At 49.3% G+C, this 17257-nt stretch overlaps 2 protein-coding genes across 3 annotated transcripts; both read left to right on the forward strand.

Moving 5' to 3' along the window:
• The first annotated feature begins 814 nt into the window (after window positions 1-814).
• On the forward strand, window positions 815-3556 carry LOC123105659 (anaphase-promoting complex subunit 11). Of its 2 annotated transcripts, none has more exons than XM_044527761.1 (2): window positions 815-1073; window positions 3073-3556. In XM_044527761.1, the coding sequence occupies exon 2, from the start codon at window positions 3082-3084 to the stop codon at window positions 3334-3336; it is 255 nt and encodes an 84-aa protein (XP_044383696.1). In that variant the 5' UTR covers window positions 815-1073; window positions 3073-3081; the 3' UTR covers window positions 3337-3556. The 2 variants fall into 2 exon arrangements, with proteins under 2 accessions (XP_044383696.1, XP_044383697.1); XM_044527762.1 differs by having other exon boundaries at window positions 816-1073; window positions 3060-3556.
• Window positions 3557-12834: 9278 nt separating this feature from the next.
• LOC123105658 (dihydrolipoyllysine-residue acetyltransferase component 4 of pyruvate dehydrogenase complex, chloroplastic) lies at window positions 12835-16079 on the forward strand. The gene is made up of 6 exons (XM_044527760.1): window positions 12835-13767; window positions 13865-14056; window positions 14163-14250; window positions 14355-14425; window positions 14542-14625; window positions 15674-16079. The coding sequence occupies exons 1-6, from the start codon at window positions 12883-12885 to the stop codon at window positions 15776-15778; spliced, it is 1425 nt and encodes a 474-aa protein (XP_044383695.1). The 5' UTR covers window positions 12835-12882; the 3' UTR covers window positions 15779-16079.
• Window positions 16080-17257: the final 1178 nt, after the last annotated feature.

The raw sequence follows: 17257 nt of genomic DNA on the forward strand, positions 1-17257 counted from the left end.
TTTAAAATTACTACGTTCCCCAACAGCCATAATGTCTTCTTGGACGCAGGGGCCTCCTGCCACTGCGAGATCTGACGCGTCGAGCCCGCCCCAGTGTCCGCAGCACCCAGCGCGTCCGGAGCCATCTTCGCCGCCGAGAGCCCCAACCCAGAAACCATCGGCCTCTCCCCCTGAAAGGTCGAGGTGACCGACCTCGGGCTTTCTGCCATGGCACGGCAGGGGCGGGAGCTAGCAAAGGATGGGGCGGGAAAGGGGGAGCCGACCACCGGCGAGGAGCCGAGGGAGGACGCCGCAGCTGGAGAGGCACACGGCGGGGAAGTGGACGCCGCTGCCAGAAAGGCACACGGCGGGGAAGTGGACGCCGGCGTCGGAGTGACGCACGGCGGGGACGCGCGCTGGCGCTCTCTTGCGCCTTAAATATAACCATAGACTAAGTAGATGTGAAATTGGGGATGAATGAATCACACACGTACATGCGGCAGGTAGGCATCATGTCGTCATCAAGAACATGGATGCGATTACGGAGGCAAAGGATGCGATTACGGAGGCAAGTCACCAAATGCAGGTAACGTTTTCTGTTTACAGCATATAAATAGGTGATGGACAAAAAAATGACGAAGCAAACACCTCCATGGGTACATTTCAGTTCATTCACGTTTCTTTCCTCTGGACTGCTGGCTTTTTTTTTTGGTGAGTGTGTGTGTGTGGAGAACAAGCTGGGCTGCTGGCTGCAAACTGCAAAATAGTCTAGCCCAAGTCCTCGGTTCCCTTTCTTTTCCTCTCTATATGATTTTCTTACCGGCCCGAGCCCAATTGCTGGGTGCTGGCCTGTTACGAGATTCCTGGGTTCCTTCCAGGCCTCCTACTCCCCCTCTCGATCCGGACTCTCCCTCGTCTCGCCCTCTCCAACGCCGCCGGCCGCCGCCTCTCCCCCGTCCCTCTCTCGTCTCTCCCTCTCCGATGGCGTGGTAGACCTAGCGGAGAGGGGACGGCAGCGGGGAGGCACGAGCGGCTGCGGCGGCTTCTACGGCGGGTTAGCAGTGGGCTAGCAGCGGCTGCGGCGGTGCAGAGAGGTACGGTCCACCCCCTCCTCCCCCTTTTACTAGCAAGCAACACCCATCTCATGTTGCCTCCTCGTACCCCACCCGAGAGAGAGATAGAGAGGAGATTGAGATGGGAATGATGGCCATATGCTCTCTGTCCAATTTCTCTACTCAATACTGCTGTCCCATCCATATTTTCAGTATAGGCTGCTGTCTAATATCTTCGAATCCATGATTAGAAGTCGTTGGTAGCCATATTTTGATAGCACGCACGATTTGTAGACGGTCAAGAAATGGATAAAACAAAAAAGGATGATTAGGGGAGGCACTGTTTTTGTTGCACTTGCTTCAATGGCTGTCATTGTTCGGGCTATAATAAGGAAGAGAAAACCACGTATTACCTATGGCTCGATGCATGAAAGAGAAAATTTGGCAATGTGATGTGATTTGTAAAAACATGTTAAGGTTTGAAAGAGCTCTGTTCTTTGGATCGTGTGACATATTGAGGGATCGCAAGTTGCTAGAAAACAGTCCATATGCAAGTGTGGAGCAACAATTCGCATTGTTTTTGCATACTATTGGACATAAACCTTCAGAATAGGGTTGTTGCAAAAAACAAAAACAAAAACCTCCCTTTGATCCTTATTAATTGTCGCTGATTTAGTACAACTTCAGTACAAAGTTGTACTAAATCAGCAATTCGGCGACAATTGATATGGAACGGAAGGAGTAGATCATCCTACACATTCAGCATCCTTCACGCCATAGGCGAGCTATGTAATGATTATGCAAGGCCACCACCACCAGCATCTGTTACCAAAGATGTGGAGAATTATTTTCGTGGTAGGAAGGCTTTTACCACTCAAAACCTGATGGCAGCGGTAGATTTTGACCTCCACTTCATATATGTGTTGGCTGGTTGGGAAGGGCAACACATGATGCAACCGTTTTAGCTGATGCATTAGGGCGTGATAGAGGCCTACAAGTTCCACAAGGTGAGAAATTACCTTAGAAATCTTCCATATGACCATATATTATTGCCTTAAAACAAACCATTGGCACCAATATTTGTTTCATTTTTTTAGTAAAATTCTACCTAGTTGATGCCGGTTATGGAGCCAAGCCCGGGTTCTTGCCACCATTTCGTGCTGCGACATACCATTTGAACGAGTTGGGCAGCAATCCAGTCCAAAATGAAAAAGGAGCTATTCAACCTTTGGCACTCATCTCAAGAGGCGTTTCAAATTTAAAACAAATTCTGAATGGTTCAAAAGTCACAATTACTAGCATTCAGAAAGCGACATGCTCTACAAATTTCCTCACGATATGCAGGGGCGGGCTTAACACGAGACATAGGAATACAGTTGATCCGTGAAGTTCACAGAAGAAACATGATAACTAACTTGGACGGAGAAGTATAACAATAGAAGTAGGAATAGTCAAAGGAATAGAGCACTGTTTCCTTTCTATAGGGTTCCTACTGTTCCTGTGATTTCCCCCCAGCTCTGTCAATTATATCTTTCTTGATTTATGGTCAATCCATTCTGGAGATAACACAGCATCATCCTCCTTGAGCCATTCGAATCCATCCCCCATTAGATTCTTTCCCAGCATAGTCGATCTTAGTTGAGCCATAGCATTTGATGTGCAAGCACAGCTTTTTTTCTGTGAAATCCATGGTTCAACTGTATTCCTATCTCTCGTGTTAAGCCCGCCCCTGCATATCATGAGGAAATTTGTAGAGCATGTCGCTTTCTGAATGCTAGTAAGTTGTGACTTTTGAGCCATTCGAATGGTGTACTCTGTTATTGACTTGTATCCTTGTAGCTATCTGTCATTCTATCTTTACCTGCAAGCTGCATCTTCAGCCATAAAATTGAAGACATGAAAGCTAATACATGTGTCCTTTTATACCATTTAATTTAGTGAATTTCTCTTTCCTGGCTGCCTTATTCCTTCTTGATTGCAATCTGACTGCAATTAGTAATGTTCTCATGACTCATGTATTGCACCTAGTGCTGTATACCAGGTAACAATCATGAAGGTCAAAATTCTTCAGTGGCATGCGGTGGCTTCTTGGACATGGGACGCACAGGATGAGACATGTGGCATATGCAGGATGGCTTTTGACGGCTGCTGCCCTGACTGTAAGTTCCCTGGTGATGAGTGCCCAATCATTTGGGGTGCCTGCAACCATGCTTTCCATCTTCACTGCATACTCAAGTGGGTCAATTCTCAAACATCAACCGCCCTTTGCCCTATGTGCCGTAGGGAGTGGCAGTTCAAGGGCTAAGGACATCTCAAACTGTGTCAGTACCAAGCATTTTCATATCTCATAGAGAACTAGAATGGATCTTTAACAGGAATGTAGTTGTGTTGTCTTGTAAGTGGTTGTCATACTTTCTGGAAATCAGGATGATTGGCATCTTTTAAGCGAAACTGTGAGACATTGAGCCACAGCTGTTGTGCCTTTTCAAGTTGTGACCATGCAAATGCAATGATTGACTTTGAAAGGTCTAAGCAGCCTGAGATTGTGGCATTTTTTCTTGTTCCACTGTTTACCTGCAGATGGTCACCCATGTAGTAATTAAATTCTGGTTGGATATACTGTAGGTATAACAACTAGCACTTTAGCAGGCAAATAGCTTGTTCTGCTAGACTTTATATTCATTTTAACAGTGACACCTATATCAGCAGGTTTTAAGTTATTAACATGATTTGATGATCATTTGTGTGGCTATAAATTGAATCGTATCATGCATGAGCAAGTTACACTGGTTATCTTGTGCCAATTATGCCAGCAGATATCATCTACACTTGGATTTTATCATGTAAAGTCAAGCATGTTTTAGGCGAACAAGTAAAGACTTATCATGCTAGTTCATGATTTATACTTTACTACACGCAGGTAATTTGGATAAAGCATTAGGAACGTTCTAAAATGCTTTGTGATTGAGTAGCCAAGAGTCGGGAATGGCTCTCCTCTCCCCTCCCTCCCCCCTCCCCCTCCGCGTGGCGCCACCTACCTCTGGCTCCGCCCCGGCGGCGTCCCTGCCCCTTGCGACCCCTCTCCCTCCCTCCCCTTCGCGGACTCCTCCGGGCTCCGCTCCGGCGTCGCGTGCCGCTCCCCTCTGCTCACTAATCTCCCCATCTCGCTCTGGCCGCATCGCCCCTCCCCGACCCAATAAGTTCTGGGCGTTGGACTCCGAGGGCTCCGGGTCGGATTCGGAGGCTCCTTCTCCTCCTCCCTGCCCTGACTCGGTGTGCTGTCCTTCCATGGCTGCGGCGGCGGGTCGCCGGCGCAAGTTCGCGCCCGGGGGGCGGGGGGCCCTCCCCGATCCAATAAGTTCTGGGCGTTGGACTCCGAGGGCTCCGGGTCGGATTCGGAGGCTCCTTCTCCTCCTCCCCGCCCTGACTCGGTGTGCTGTCCTTCCGTGGCTGCGGCGGCGGGTCGTCGGCGCAAGTTCGCGCCCGGGGGGCGGGGGCGGCCTGTTGGGCCTGCCTTGGATGTGGATGGGTGGCGCCGCGTTTCGCGTGGTCGCCGGCGTGTGTCGTGTTGGTCCCTTGGTTCCGTTGGGGTGGATGGGGCTGCGCCGCTTCCGGCGTCTGGCTCTCCGGCGGGTTCCCCTGCGTGCTCGCCCCCCGTTGTGGCCGCCGTTGCTCCGGCGGCGTCGCCGTTGGTGCCAACCCTAGATCTGGGTTCGGGGGCGGCGCTGGCTCCCTTGCCTGTGGAGCGGGCCCCGCCGGGTGCTTCTGGGTCGGCTGGGCCAGTTTCGGTGTTGGCCTTGGCGTCTCTGTCTGATTTCCCCCCTCCCTTCTCTGGTTTCTGGGCCGCGGGTGGCCCAGGCCCAGCCCACCCCTCCTGTGAGGCCTTCTATCAAGCTGGGCCTGGCTCGGTCAGGGTATTTATGGGTGTGGAGGGGTGCGGCTCCCCCATTTCTAGGGTTTCCTGCCTCCTCCTCAGATCTATCCCGTCACCGTCTACCCATTCGGCGCTTCGCCAGATCTACTCCTCCCCCTCCCCTCTCCCTCCCTTTTGCGGCGGTGGCTGCGATGGACCGCTCCCGTGCGTCCTCCAGTGAGGCGGTCTCCGTCCAGAAGCGGGGGCGCGATGGCTCCGGCGAGGCGGCTGCGGATCTGGAGTACGAGGCGGCTCTCCGTGCGAAGCTTTAGGCCTCTCTCGCCCCGGAGGCGGGGCCGGCGGCGGCGTCGGCCAGTGTGTCTCCCCGCGCCTCTGGGTCGGGCCCGTTGGTGCCTCCCCCCCCCCCCCCCCGTGTCTGGTGCTCCTTCGGGTGCGGTCGATCCCTGGGAGCAGGCGGCGGCGGCCAGTCGGGGGGGGGGGCTCGTCGGGGCCTTCCCAGGCGTCTCCTCCGCTGGGTGCTGCTCCCCGGGGCGGTGCTCCGTTTCGGGCTCCAGTGGCGGCTGGGGGTGGTCCGTCCCGTTTCTTCCCACGCGGCACGTCGGGGGCTCCGGTCCGCCACCCTGTTGGCCCTGCTGCCGGGCGGGGCTCTGGATCTGGGCCAGTTTTGCCTGGTGATGGCATTCTTCCTCCTCCTCGTGGCTCTGGTCGCATCCCTCCCCAATCCCAAGTCTCCAACCCCATCCTCACCTGTTTCGCGTGTCACCGCCCCGGCCATTTCCAATCTCGGTGTGAAAACCCTCCCTTTTGCCTCATTTGCAGAGAAGATGGTCACCTCACGGTGGATTGCCAGAATCGTGTCAAGCCCCCCGCTTTTGTTCATTATGGCACCGACCTCCTTGGGTGTTCTTCCTTTGCTCTAGATAGGGGGATCCCGGAGGCAGCCCCTATCCCGTCGCTTTCCAATGTTGGCATCATTTCCGTCCAGGCTAAACGCATTTCTTCCCAGACCCTTCTTGACGAACTTCAGCAATGGGATGAGGGCGGCTGGGATTGGCAAATCCGCCAATTGTCTGAGTTTGATTTTGCTGCGACTTTTCCTTCCAAAGAGAGCCTCCGTATGATCTCATCATGCACTAGCTTCACGCTGCCTCTGAATCAACTTGTGGTCTCGGTCAAAGCTGCTTCAAGGCGATCTCTTCTCTGTCTGACGTGTGGGTATTGGTCGAAGATGTCCCTCCTAGCATGCGCACCACGGCGTTCCTCATGGCTTTTGGGGTCCTCATCGGGAAACCTATTGAAGTGGACCAAGACTCTCTGGCCATCCTGGGGCCGGCCCGGCTTCGGGTCTGGTGTGTTGATCCTCTGTGCATTCATGGCGCCATTGATGTCTTCCCTGCGGCTGGTGGCTTTCGGCTCCGGGTGCGGGTGGAGGTGGCCTCGGGTCCGGTGTAGCCTCCTCCTCCGCCCCCGGCCTCTGGCAATGGCGACAAAAGCAAAGATGGTGATGGATGCCCTGACGACTCCATGTTTGGGACCGATCCTCGTTTCACCCAGTCGGAGTGGGATGGGCTTTCTCCCGAAGATCAGGATATGCTAAAGGAGAATGCGCCTGCTGGCAGGGGGCCCAGGACTCGGCGCCTGGCCTGGGTGGAGGGGTTGCGGCCTCGGGCGGGGCTAAGGGCACGCCTTTCTCGGCGGTGTGCTCCAACCTCCCTGCCCGTCCCGCTTCTCCCTCCTTGTCTGGCATTGAAGATCTTCCCCCGGCTGGCCTTGCTGTATCCAAGAAGAAGAAGAAGTCCTCTGTCAAGAAATACTCCGCCAAGAGCCGTGCTTCTGGTGACTCTAGGCAGTCCGCGGCTGGGTTCTGCCGAAGGCTTGATGCTGATATGGGTGCGGCTTCGGGCCCGTCCTCTGCGGCGGCTTCCCCTAGTCGTGCTCGCCCAGTGCCCGTGCGCTCGCCTGCGTCTACGGCCCGCAAGAGCGGCCGCGTCTCCAACAGCGGTGAGCGGGTGGCCGATCGGGCCGCTCAGCGTGCCGCGGCTCGGGATCTTCCCCCTTCAGGTTCGCTCCCAGCCCCCTCCCCCGCCCTTCCAACGGCTTCCTCTCCGGTGCGTTTAGTTCTTCCTTCACAATCTGATGATCACTTGCTTAAAATTCTAGATGATGTTGGTATTTGCTTAGACTCTAGCTTGGGTTCCCCCTCGTCTATTCTTGGTATTATTAGGGCAAATGAGATAGCCCAGGCCGATATCACGAAAACAAAGGAAGCTGGGGTGGTTTCAGGCATCCCACCGGTTGTGGCCGGTGGGGACGAGGGGGGAGAAGATAGGTGTCAAGCTCCCCTGGTGATTTCTAAATGTGGGGTGGGGAAGCGAGCAAAATCCTGCATGGCGCCGAGCAGGTCGAGTCTCCGTATTAAAAACTTGTCTTTTAGATGAAGGCCTTATTCTGGAATATTCGAGGTTTCGGCGCTAGGGGGCGCAGGGACCAACTTAAAGACTTGGTTCGATCTGAAAACGTAGAATTTATTGGCCTTGTCAAGACTATCAAATCTTCCTTTTCCTCAAGCGAACTATCGGCCATTGCTGGGATAGACAAATTTCATTGGAATTTTGTGGCCTCGGTTGGTCATTCGGGCGGTTTTTTGCTTGGCTCCAAAAAAGATACTTTTGATTTTGTGGCTTTTGACCATGGCATTTTTTGGGCAAGCACGGTGGTTTCTCTTAGGTCTCTCAACTCCTTGTTGGAAATCATGGTGGTTTATGGTCCGGCTGACCATGCGATGTCCTATGCCTTTTTGGACGAGCTTAGTATTAAAATTGAATCATGTCAGCTACCCCTCCTGATAGGGGCGATTTTAACATGCTCCGTTTCCCTACTGACAAGAGCTCGCCTAACTTCTCTTGGCCCCTGGCTGATGCATTTAATGCTTTCATTAGGGACACGGCTATTCAGGAGATTCCTAGGGTTGGAGCCCGTTTCACTTGGTCTAACCATCAAACTCCCCCTATCCGTTCTGTTCTTGATAGGGTTTTTGTGTGTTCTAGGTGGGATTCTTTATTCCCCCGTGTCAGTCTTAGAGCCCTTGCCTGTGTTGGCTCTGATCACACCCCCTTGATTTTAGATGATGGTTCGCGTTCAATGGGTTTCCCGAGATTCCAGTTTGATGCTTCATAGCTACAAGTGGAGGGCTTTAATGAGTTGGTGGCACAAAAGATTTTGTCGTTCCTTTCTTCTACTCGCCGCTCTTTTGGCCCGATGGATGATTGGCATCAATGCTCTTATTTTCTGCGTAGATTCCTTAGAGGCTGGTCTAAAAACCACTACGCTGAGTCAAGGCGTGACAAAGCTAGGTTGGTGGCTCAAATTGGCGTTTTAGACAAACGCACCGATGGTTCGGGGCTGTCCTTGCTTGAATGGCAAACTCGATATGGTTTAGAAGAGGCGCTGCTGGGCATTCATAGGCAAGAGGAAGTGTACTGGAAACAGCGTGGTACTATCAACTGGACCTTAAAGGGTGACTCACCCACGTCCTATTTCTTTGCGATTGCTAACGGCAGGCATCGGAGATGCATTATTGATAGCCTTATGATAGACGGTGTCAGGGTTTCTGATCCCGCGGTGATTATGCGTCATGTGGTTGACTTTTTCTCTAACCTCCTAGCGGCTAAACCTGTTTTAGGCTTTAAGTTGGCCTCGCCCTTTTGGTCTCCTCCGGATCAGCTTTCGAATGCTGATAATGACAGTTTGCGGATCCCTCCCACGGAAAAGGAAATTTTTGAGACGATCCGTTCTAGCAACCCGAATGCGGCATCTAGGCCTGACGGTTTTTCTATTACTTTCTTCTAGCAATTCTGGCCTCAGCTAAAAGGCCTAATTATGGCTATATCTCAAGGCTTTTGGTTGGGGACTGTTGACATCCCGAGACTTAACTACGCAGTTCTCACCCTCATCCCTAAAGTCAAAGGCGCTGACCTGATTTCCCAATTCAGGCCAATTGCTTTGATTAACAATTTTGCTAAGTTTCCTGCCAAGGGGATGGCCACTAGGATTTCTCCGATCGCCCATCGGGTCATTAGCCCTTTCCAATCCGCGTTCATTAAGGGGAGATTCATTTTGGACGGAGTGCTTTGCTTACATGAGATAATTCATGACCTTAGCTGTAAGAACACCAAGGCTGTGGTCCTTAAGCTTGATTTTGAAAAGGCGTATGACTCGGTCAGCTGGAGTTTTCTGCGACAAGTTTTGTTGGCCAAGGGCTTCGATGGTTCGATGGTTCACCGCCTGATGCAACTTGTCACTGGTGGCCACACGGCGGTGGCTGTCAATGGCCAGACCAGTAAGTTCTTTGTGAACGGCAGGGGCTTAAGACAAGGAGACCCAGCGTCTCCCTTGCTTTTTAATTTTGTGGCTGATGCTCTATCTCACATTCTGTCTCGTGTTGCGGCTGCAGGTCACATCTCACCTGTTAGCTCCCATCTTATTTCTAATGGCATCTCTCACCTACAGTATGCGGACGACACCATCATTATGGTTGAACTTAATGATAACTCCATCACGAATCTGAAATTTCTTCTTCTCTGCTTTGAAGCTCTGTCGGGCCTGAAAATCAATTTCTCTAAAAGCGAGGTCATTGTGACTGGGGTAACTGTCTCGGAAGCGCAGAGGGTGGCCCATCTTTTGAACTGCTCGCTAGGATCCTTTCCTCTCAAATATTTGGGCCTACCCATTTCCCCTCTTAAGCTTTTGGCCAAAGATTTCGCCCCGGCAGTGTCTAAAGTGGGCAACAGAGTTTTGTCGTGGCGAGGCCGTTATAATTCTCAGGCGGGCAAGGTTGCCCTTACCAACTCCTATCTCTCCTCCCTCCCAATGTTTCTAATGGGCTTTTATCTCCTGTCCGAAGGGACTCACTCGGGCTTCGATAAGCACAGGGGTGCCTTCTACTGGAATTCCTCCGACAAGAAACGCAAATATAGGATGGTTAAGTGGGACCTCATCTGCAGACCTAAGATCATGGGGGCTTAGGCATCATTAATACCAGGATCATGAATAAATTCCTTTTGTTAAAATGGTGGTGGAAGATTATGTCCCTTGATGATCGCCCTGCTTGGCTGAGCCTTCTCAAAGCTAAATATTTTCCCTCCTCGAGCTCTATGTTCGCTCCCTCTTCTGGTGGCTCTCAATTTTGGCGTCAGCTTGTTAGTATTAGACCGATTTTCTGGTCCCTTGTGAAATTCGTTGTTCGTAACGGCAAATCTACTCGTTTTTGATTAGACTGGTGGGTTGGGGACACTTCTCTTGCGGTGGCTCACCCGACTTTGTTTTCGTTTTGTGCTAACCCCGAGATCTCTATCTCTGAGCTCTCGGCTCAGGGCTGGGTTTTAGATTTCCGGCGTTCTCTTTCCCCTGTGGAGTTGGAAGATTGGCAACGCCTTACTGCCTGCTTCCCCCTGCTCTCGGAGGAAGAGGACTCCGTTATTTGGCCTCATTCCTCTTCGGGACGTTTTTCTGTCAAGTCGGCGTATTCGCAACTCATCGCTGGTGTTCGCACTGACAAGTTTAAACTCATTTGGTCTGCCCGCATCTCTCCTAAGATCAAAATCTTCCTTTGGCAAGCTCTCCGTCGCAAACTTCCTGCGGCTGACCAGATTAAGAAGAGGAACGGGCCGGGTTCTGATGGTTGTCAACTGTGCGGTGCCCTAGAGAATACCGAACATATCTTTTTTCAGTGCTCTTTGGCTAAATTCTTTTGGAGTTGCATTAGACTTTGGCTTCGTGTTCCTTGAAACCCATCCTCTTTCGAGGATCTTCGGTGTTGTATTAATTCTTAAGCAGGCCGGTCTAAGCGGGTTTTCATGGTGGGCTGGGCTGCGATTTGTTGGTTGCTTTGGACTACTAGAAACAAGTTCACTATTGAACACATTTTCCCGGCTAACCCTGTGAGTTGCTTATTTAAAGCCAATGTCTTTTTGCAGCAGTGGAGATCATTGACTAAGGATGGGGACCTAGAGGCGTTCGACGATATGCTATCGAAAATGAAATCTACGGCTTCTTCCCTGCTGCGGTGTTCCAGGAGGCCGGTCTCTTAGTGGTTTGATTGCTCGCTTGGCTGGCCTGCGTGCCATGATAGGCTAGATGCCTTGTACCCTCACTTCTTAGGCGTGTTTTGTTATACTTATGTGGTGCCTTCTGTTGGTTGTGACTCTGCCTGGTGGTTTTATCTATAAAGTCGGGCTCTCGCCTTTTATCTAAAAAAAAGATTGAGTAGCAGCCTGCCAGGATTATATCTAGCATCTGAAACAGCAATCTGTATTGTGCATATGATTCTAGTTTCAGAACTTTAAGGTACTCAAAAGGCTTCTTCGTTAGATATATGTATTTTGTGCCGGGATAAACGGTGACTTGAATGGATCCTGTAGTGATATACAAGGCATTTGACCTTAGGTTGTGGCAATATTCTTAAACATCTGAGAAATAGTATCAATCATGTCACTAGTTTGATTTTTTTTCCTTAAAGGCAAGTGGTGTGTATTTTGATGAACATTTTAAACCTGTACAGAAATAATAGATCTGCTCCTACAATTATTTGGCCATCAGGATCGCTTCTGATCAGTTGTAATGAAAATATTATTTATCCATCTTGAATAGCAGTGTGCAGTGTTATTTAGCCAGATATACCCTGATCCCTACTTATATGCAAGATATCATAATAAGAATATGGATTGTTCAATGTAAGATTCAATCCCAAGTCTGCCACCTTCCTTGCTACTTTACGAGAGCATTATAATTCTTGAAGAGTGAAAAATACGACTACAGAAGAAAGTGGAAATCTTTTGGTATTCATTGGTTAAGTCACAAAAATAATGATCAAATTAAAGCAAAAGAAGGAAATTGTTGTTTAGAAGGCTATTATTATGGCAAATAATATATTGGTGGTTAGAACTTAAGCAAATGGACATTGTGGATGACTTGTAGCATTTTGGAGATGCTTCTACAGTTATATTCATGTGTCATAAGTTGTTCCTTTTAGAAAATTTGGGTGCTTTACATTGCATACATGGTCCACATTGTATGTTATGCTACTCTTTGGGGATCTTGTCTTATGAGTTAGGCAGAAAAGTCAGTCAACAAGCACTAGCATCTTTGGCATTTTTAGTTAGAAGAACAACTGTGAGCACCATGGGGAGGCCAGGGCTAAGACCCAGGGGCGCATGGTGGTGAGAGCAGCCACACATTTTGGGAAGAGATGTTCTCTAGATGAGTAATAGCCCGGTCTGGCCCGACCTTCGAGCCAGCTTTTTTAGGCCCGGCCCAAAGCACGGCCCGAGTTATGGCCAAACTCATGATAAAGGATTGCTCTATAAACCCCCCTTTGTTTGCTCTAAATGAAAATCTTGACGTTTCAATAAAAAAAATAGTGTTGAGTTGGATAAGGCAACATTTTTTATATATAGCAAAATCAAGTTTAGAAAGGTGAAAAATTTATTGCCTGCTTCTTGGAAAAGTTGCAAGCGACGGTTCCTTCAAATTTTATTTATTGCAGAAATCATCAACATACAAGTTGTTAGGTGCAAGAATGAATATCAAACCGATCATTTGATCACACAAATTCTTGAGCTGTCACCTAGAAGAAAAGGGACACTCAATAAAAAAGAATACCTACATTTTTTTCTCTTTTTCGGAAAGAAGGTTGAAACCCCCGGCCTCTGCATCTTAGGATGCACACAGGCATTTTTATCGGCTTGCCGAACAAAAGTATAAAACCACGTTTGAGAATAATAAGCAACAATGCACATACAATCACTGAGATGGAACTGTAGGAGGAAAAAAAACAAAGCACCAACAAAACAAGAGATGACAACTTGGAGAAACTCCGCCCCCCCTCGCCTCGCTTTCTCCGCCCCCGCCTCAAATACCCAAGGCCAACCAAACCCCCGCTACCCTCCTCGCCCCCCACACCCTCGAGCGAGCTCTGCAATGGCCGCGTCCTCGGCCCCCCTCGCGTTCTCCGCCTCCGCCTCCGCCCTGTCCGCGCGCCTGCGCCTCGCGGCGCCGGCGCCGGCGTCGTGCGCGGCCACGACGCGCCGGCGCCGCCCGGTGGTGGTCCGCGCCAAGATCCGGGAGATCTTCATGCCGGCGCTCAGCTCCACCATGACGGAGGGCAAGATCGTGTCCTGGGCCGCCGCGGAGGGCGACCGCGTCACCAAGGGCGACGCCGTCGTGGTCGTCGAGTCCGACAAGGCCGACATGGACGTCGAGACCTTCTACGACGGCATCGTCGCCGCCGTCCTCGTCCCCGCGGGGGAGACCGCCCCCGTCGGCGCCCCCATCGCCCTGCTCGCCGAGTCTGAGGAGGACGTCGCGCTCGCCGTCGCCCAGGCCAAGGCGCTCTCCAGCGGACAGCCCCAGCAGCAGGCCCCTGCTCCTTCGGACGCCGCCGCTCCACCGCCCCCGCCGGCGGCTCCGGTGGCTGCTGCTCCCGCGCCTGTGGCCGCGGGGACCAAGGGCGTTGCCACGCCGCAGGCTAAGAAGCTGGCCAAGCAGCATAGGGTGGACCTTGCCAAGGTGACCGGCACCGGGCAGTTCGGCCGAATTACGCCGGCTGATGTTGAGGCAGCCGCTGGCATCCAGCCAAAACCAAAGGTGGCTCCCACTCCTGCTGCTGCACCTGTGGCTGCAGCTTCGTCAGTAAAGGCCGTGCCTCAGGCCGCCGTGCTTCCGCCGGTGCCCGGTGCCACGGTAGTTCCGTTCACTGCAATGCAGGCTGCAGTGAGCAAGAACATGGTAGAGAGCCTGTCAGTGCCAGCATTCCGTGTTGGTTACCCCATTCTCACTGATAAGCTCGATGCGCTGTATGAGAAGGTGCTGCATGTGGAGTCTTAATTTGGGCTGTGCAACTGCCATTCTGCTTTTCGATCGTGACCAGGCGGTGATGGTTGGATTGGTTCTGTTTTATCAGGTGAAGCCAAAGGGGGTGACGATGACTGTGTTGCTTGCGAAGGCCGCTGCCATGGCGCTTGCGCAGCACCCTGTGGTGAACGCTAGCTGCAGGGATGGTACGAGCTTCACTTACAACAGTTCCATCAATATTGCTGTGGCTGTATCTATTGATGGTGGACTCATCACACCCGTCCTGGAGCAAGCTGATAAGGTAAGAACAAGCGACCTCTGTCTCTGATAAATGTTGTGCTATTTAGGTACTGCAGCATGCTAGTTTACTGAATATATATACCTTACCAAATGCCACAATAATGCAGCTGGATATATATTTACTCTCACAAAAATGGAAGGAACTAGTCAAGAAGGCACGGGCAAAACAGCTTCAACCGAATGAGTACAACTCTGGTATGGAAACTATCGGACTGCATAGGATGTTAATTACTAGATTGTATTGCAAACTTATGATGATCATGGAAATTGTACTTACCTGAATGTTTGGTGTTTTGCAGGGACATTTACTCTGTCCAACTTGGGCATGTTTGGTGTAGATAGATTTGATGCAATTCTTCCACCTGGCCAGGTGATGTTTCCTTGCTCCTATTCTACTACTATGTCTAGTAATTTCTAGGTGTTGGTAGAGGTACTATTGTTTTAATGAGGTCAGGGGTCTAAGAATTTGAATGTGGATGACTGCAGGGAGCTATAATGGCTGTTGGAGCCTCAAAACCTACAGTGGCAGCTGATAAAGATGGTTTCTTCAGTGTTAAGAGCAAAATGATGGTGAGTTGTCTTTCACATATTACCAAGGTTTTTTTCAAGCGCTAGCCCCTGAGCGAGCGTTTTGCTTCCGCCTTGTACTTCTCTGACCAAAGTGCACCTTAAGTGCAATGAAGAGCTAGGCGTTTTGCCTCCGCCCAACACCTAGGAACTACCAGGGACATTTACACCTTGTGCTTGTGTTCACGCCTAATTTTTCAATGCATATAACTTTTGTGTGTTAATGCGGTAAATTGGTTCTTCCTTGAGCCACCAGAGCTAGGCGAAGCGGGGGGTCAGGTTGGCACCGCAACGATGTAGCAATGCTGAGAGAGTGTGTTGATCGCTTTGGACTATTGTTGACATGCCAAGCCTAATTGGGACCCCCCCCCCCCCCCCCCCCCCTTGCATAGGATCAATTATTCCCACAATGCTGTAGAGTAGGACGTATTGGTATACCAGTACTAAATACCTCACTGTTTAGCTAAAGACCGAGTAAGAAACCTGTTAACTATCGTTTACCTACTCTCAATACCTTGGTAACATGACTTATGGGATAATATCACAATAAGTATGTCTAGGTAATCTTACTATTCACTATTTTATAAGTCTTGGATTTATTTACCTGAGCATGTGATGAGCTAGGCATGATACCCGCACGTTACTGTAGAAATCAGTTACAATATGTTTCAATTGGATTCGATTGTATGAACATTAATAATTGGATTAATAATATGACAACCTAAAATAAAAACACATAATAATTTATTGTATTTGATTATAGTAAAGTTATAAAATAGTTTTTAAATATAAGTATCATAATAGAATGGAATTGGATAAATCTTTTACCATGCTTGGTTGCAGGTTGAATGTTGAGTGGACCTTTTTCCCTGCATAGTTGCCAAACGTTATATAGGATATTTTTACCATGCCAATATATAATCCATGTGTATGTCAACCTTAATATGTCTCTAGTGTTTGTTTGATTTATGTGTGAATAACGAGTATTTATGAAGAAACGTTACCTGAAATTGCCACCGTTCATAACGAAGTTGATCCCATTTTTGTTCAGGTCAATGTCACAGCTGATCACAGGATTGTTTATGGTGCTGATTTGGCAGCATTCCTGCAAACTTTTGCGAAAATTATTGAGGATCCTGAGAGCCTAACTTTGTAGGATTTTCTTGGAAGTGGTCTATGAGTTGGTCAATTGTCAGTTCATTTCCATTTGGAAGTCTATCGCTCAGTTCATTGTATCTTTGAGTACTCAAGGGGATATTGCTTTTCAGCTGTTCGTACTGTTTTCACTTGGGGTTACTCTGCTGATGTTACGAAGTTTTGGAAAGAAATAAGTTGTATTTGTAGAAGAGTTTGCAGATCATCCTTTTGCCTTAGTTCTTTGTATTCTGATCACATGCTGGCTTTGACTTGGTCCAGTCTATTGGTAATGTAAAACATACAGTAATATTTGTTTCCAAGTAAACCTGATCATACCCTCGGCCGGGTTGGGTTTGGGCTGGGCTTGGCAAAGCCCGAAGCAAAAATCCCAAGCCTGAGCTTGGCCTGCCCTGGCCTGAAGCACATGAACAGTGGCCTTTTTAAAATTAGAATAGCTATTTTCGGGCTATAGAAAAATATATTATATCTATATATTGAATAAAATATGTAATTATGGTTGTTTTGGGCTTTTTGGGGCTTTCAGGATGGGCTTCAGGTGGGCCTGAGCCTAGACCAGATGTTGGGCTTTTGGGCCAGGCTGTCCATGAACAGGTCTATTTCCAAGTGTCTTGGATATTCTAGAACTTATATGATTATATTTGTCTCAAAAAAAACTTATATGATTATATGATATTCCAAGTTTTTTTTTAGAGTACGCCAATGGCGTACCTGATTTTTATAGATTTTTATAGAAGGGAGCAAAACATATTTACAAGAATGTTTCCTATGATGCAAGCATCACGGAAACGCACACAACACCAGTAAACAAATTAAGCTACTCTCTCGCAAAAATTTGTAATCTACCCACACCCGCCCTGTACCAATCACTCAGCTCATCCTGATTTGGGCAACAAGATCCAGTGTACCCCTTTGCTCGTGTACTCTTCCAAACACACGCGCGTTACGCTGCTTCCACAGTGACCAGGCGATGACGATGACTGCCGTATCAAAAGCCCTTCTCGTCTTGCTCTGCACTCTAGCCCTTGCATCCAACCACCATGCTGTGAAAGTGCCGTCATGTGATGGTATGAGGATAGGTATGTGTACCAGCGCGAAGAAACGGTACCACACTGATAACCCAAGCGCGAAGAAACGGTACCACACTGATAACCCACAAGTATAAGTTATCGCAACGGTTTTTAATAAGTAAGAGTGTCGAACCCAACGAAGAGCTAAAGGTAGAACAAATATTTCCTCAAGTTCTATCGACCACCGATACAACTCTACGCATGCTTGACGTTCGCTTTACATAGAACAAATATGAAATTAGAAGTACTTTGTAGGTGTTGTTGGATAGATTTGCAAAATAATAAAGATTATGTAAATAAAAAGTAGGGGCTGTTTAGGTGAAGACACAACTAAATTAGTTTTAGTAAAGAGCTTTTGGTTACGAGAAAGTTATTTATCCCTAGGCAATCGATAACTAGACCGATAATCA

The sequence above is a fragment of the Triticum aestivum genome, chromosome 5A (assembly GCF_018294505.1).
Source record: "Triticum aestivum cultivar Chinese Spring chromosome 5A, IWGSC CS RefSeq v2.1, whole genome shotgun sequence".
In the NCBI taxonomy this organism is placed as follows: domain Eukaryota; kingdom Viridiplantae; phylum Streptophyta; class Magnoliopsida; order Poales; family Poaceae; genus Triticum; species Triticum aestivum.

Coding starts and splice junctions, on each gene's coding strand:
- LOC123105659 (XM_044527761.1), top strand. CDS start 3,082: ATGAAGGTCAAAATTCTTCAGTGGCATGCGGTGGCTTCTTGGACATGG.
- LOC123105658 (XM_044527760.1), top strand. CDS start 12,883: ATGGCCGCGTCCTCGGCCCCCCTCGCGTTCTCCGCCTCCGCCTCCGCC. Junction 13,768..13,864: donor TCGATGCGCTGTATGAGAAG/GTGCTGCATGTG, acceptor CTGTTTTATCAG/GTGAAGCCAAAGGGGGTGAC. Junction 14,426..14,541: donor CAATTCTTCCACCTGGCCAG/GTGATGTTTCCT, acceptor GGATGACTGCAG/GGAGCTATAATGGCTGTTGG.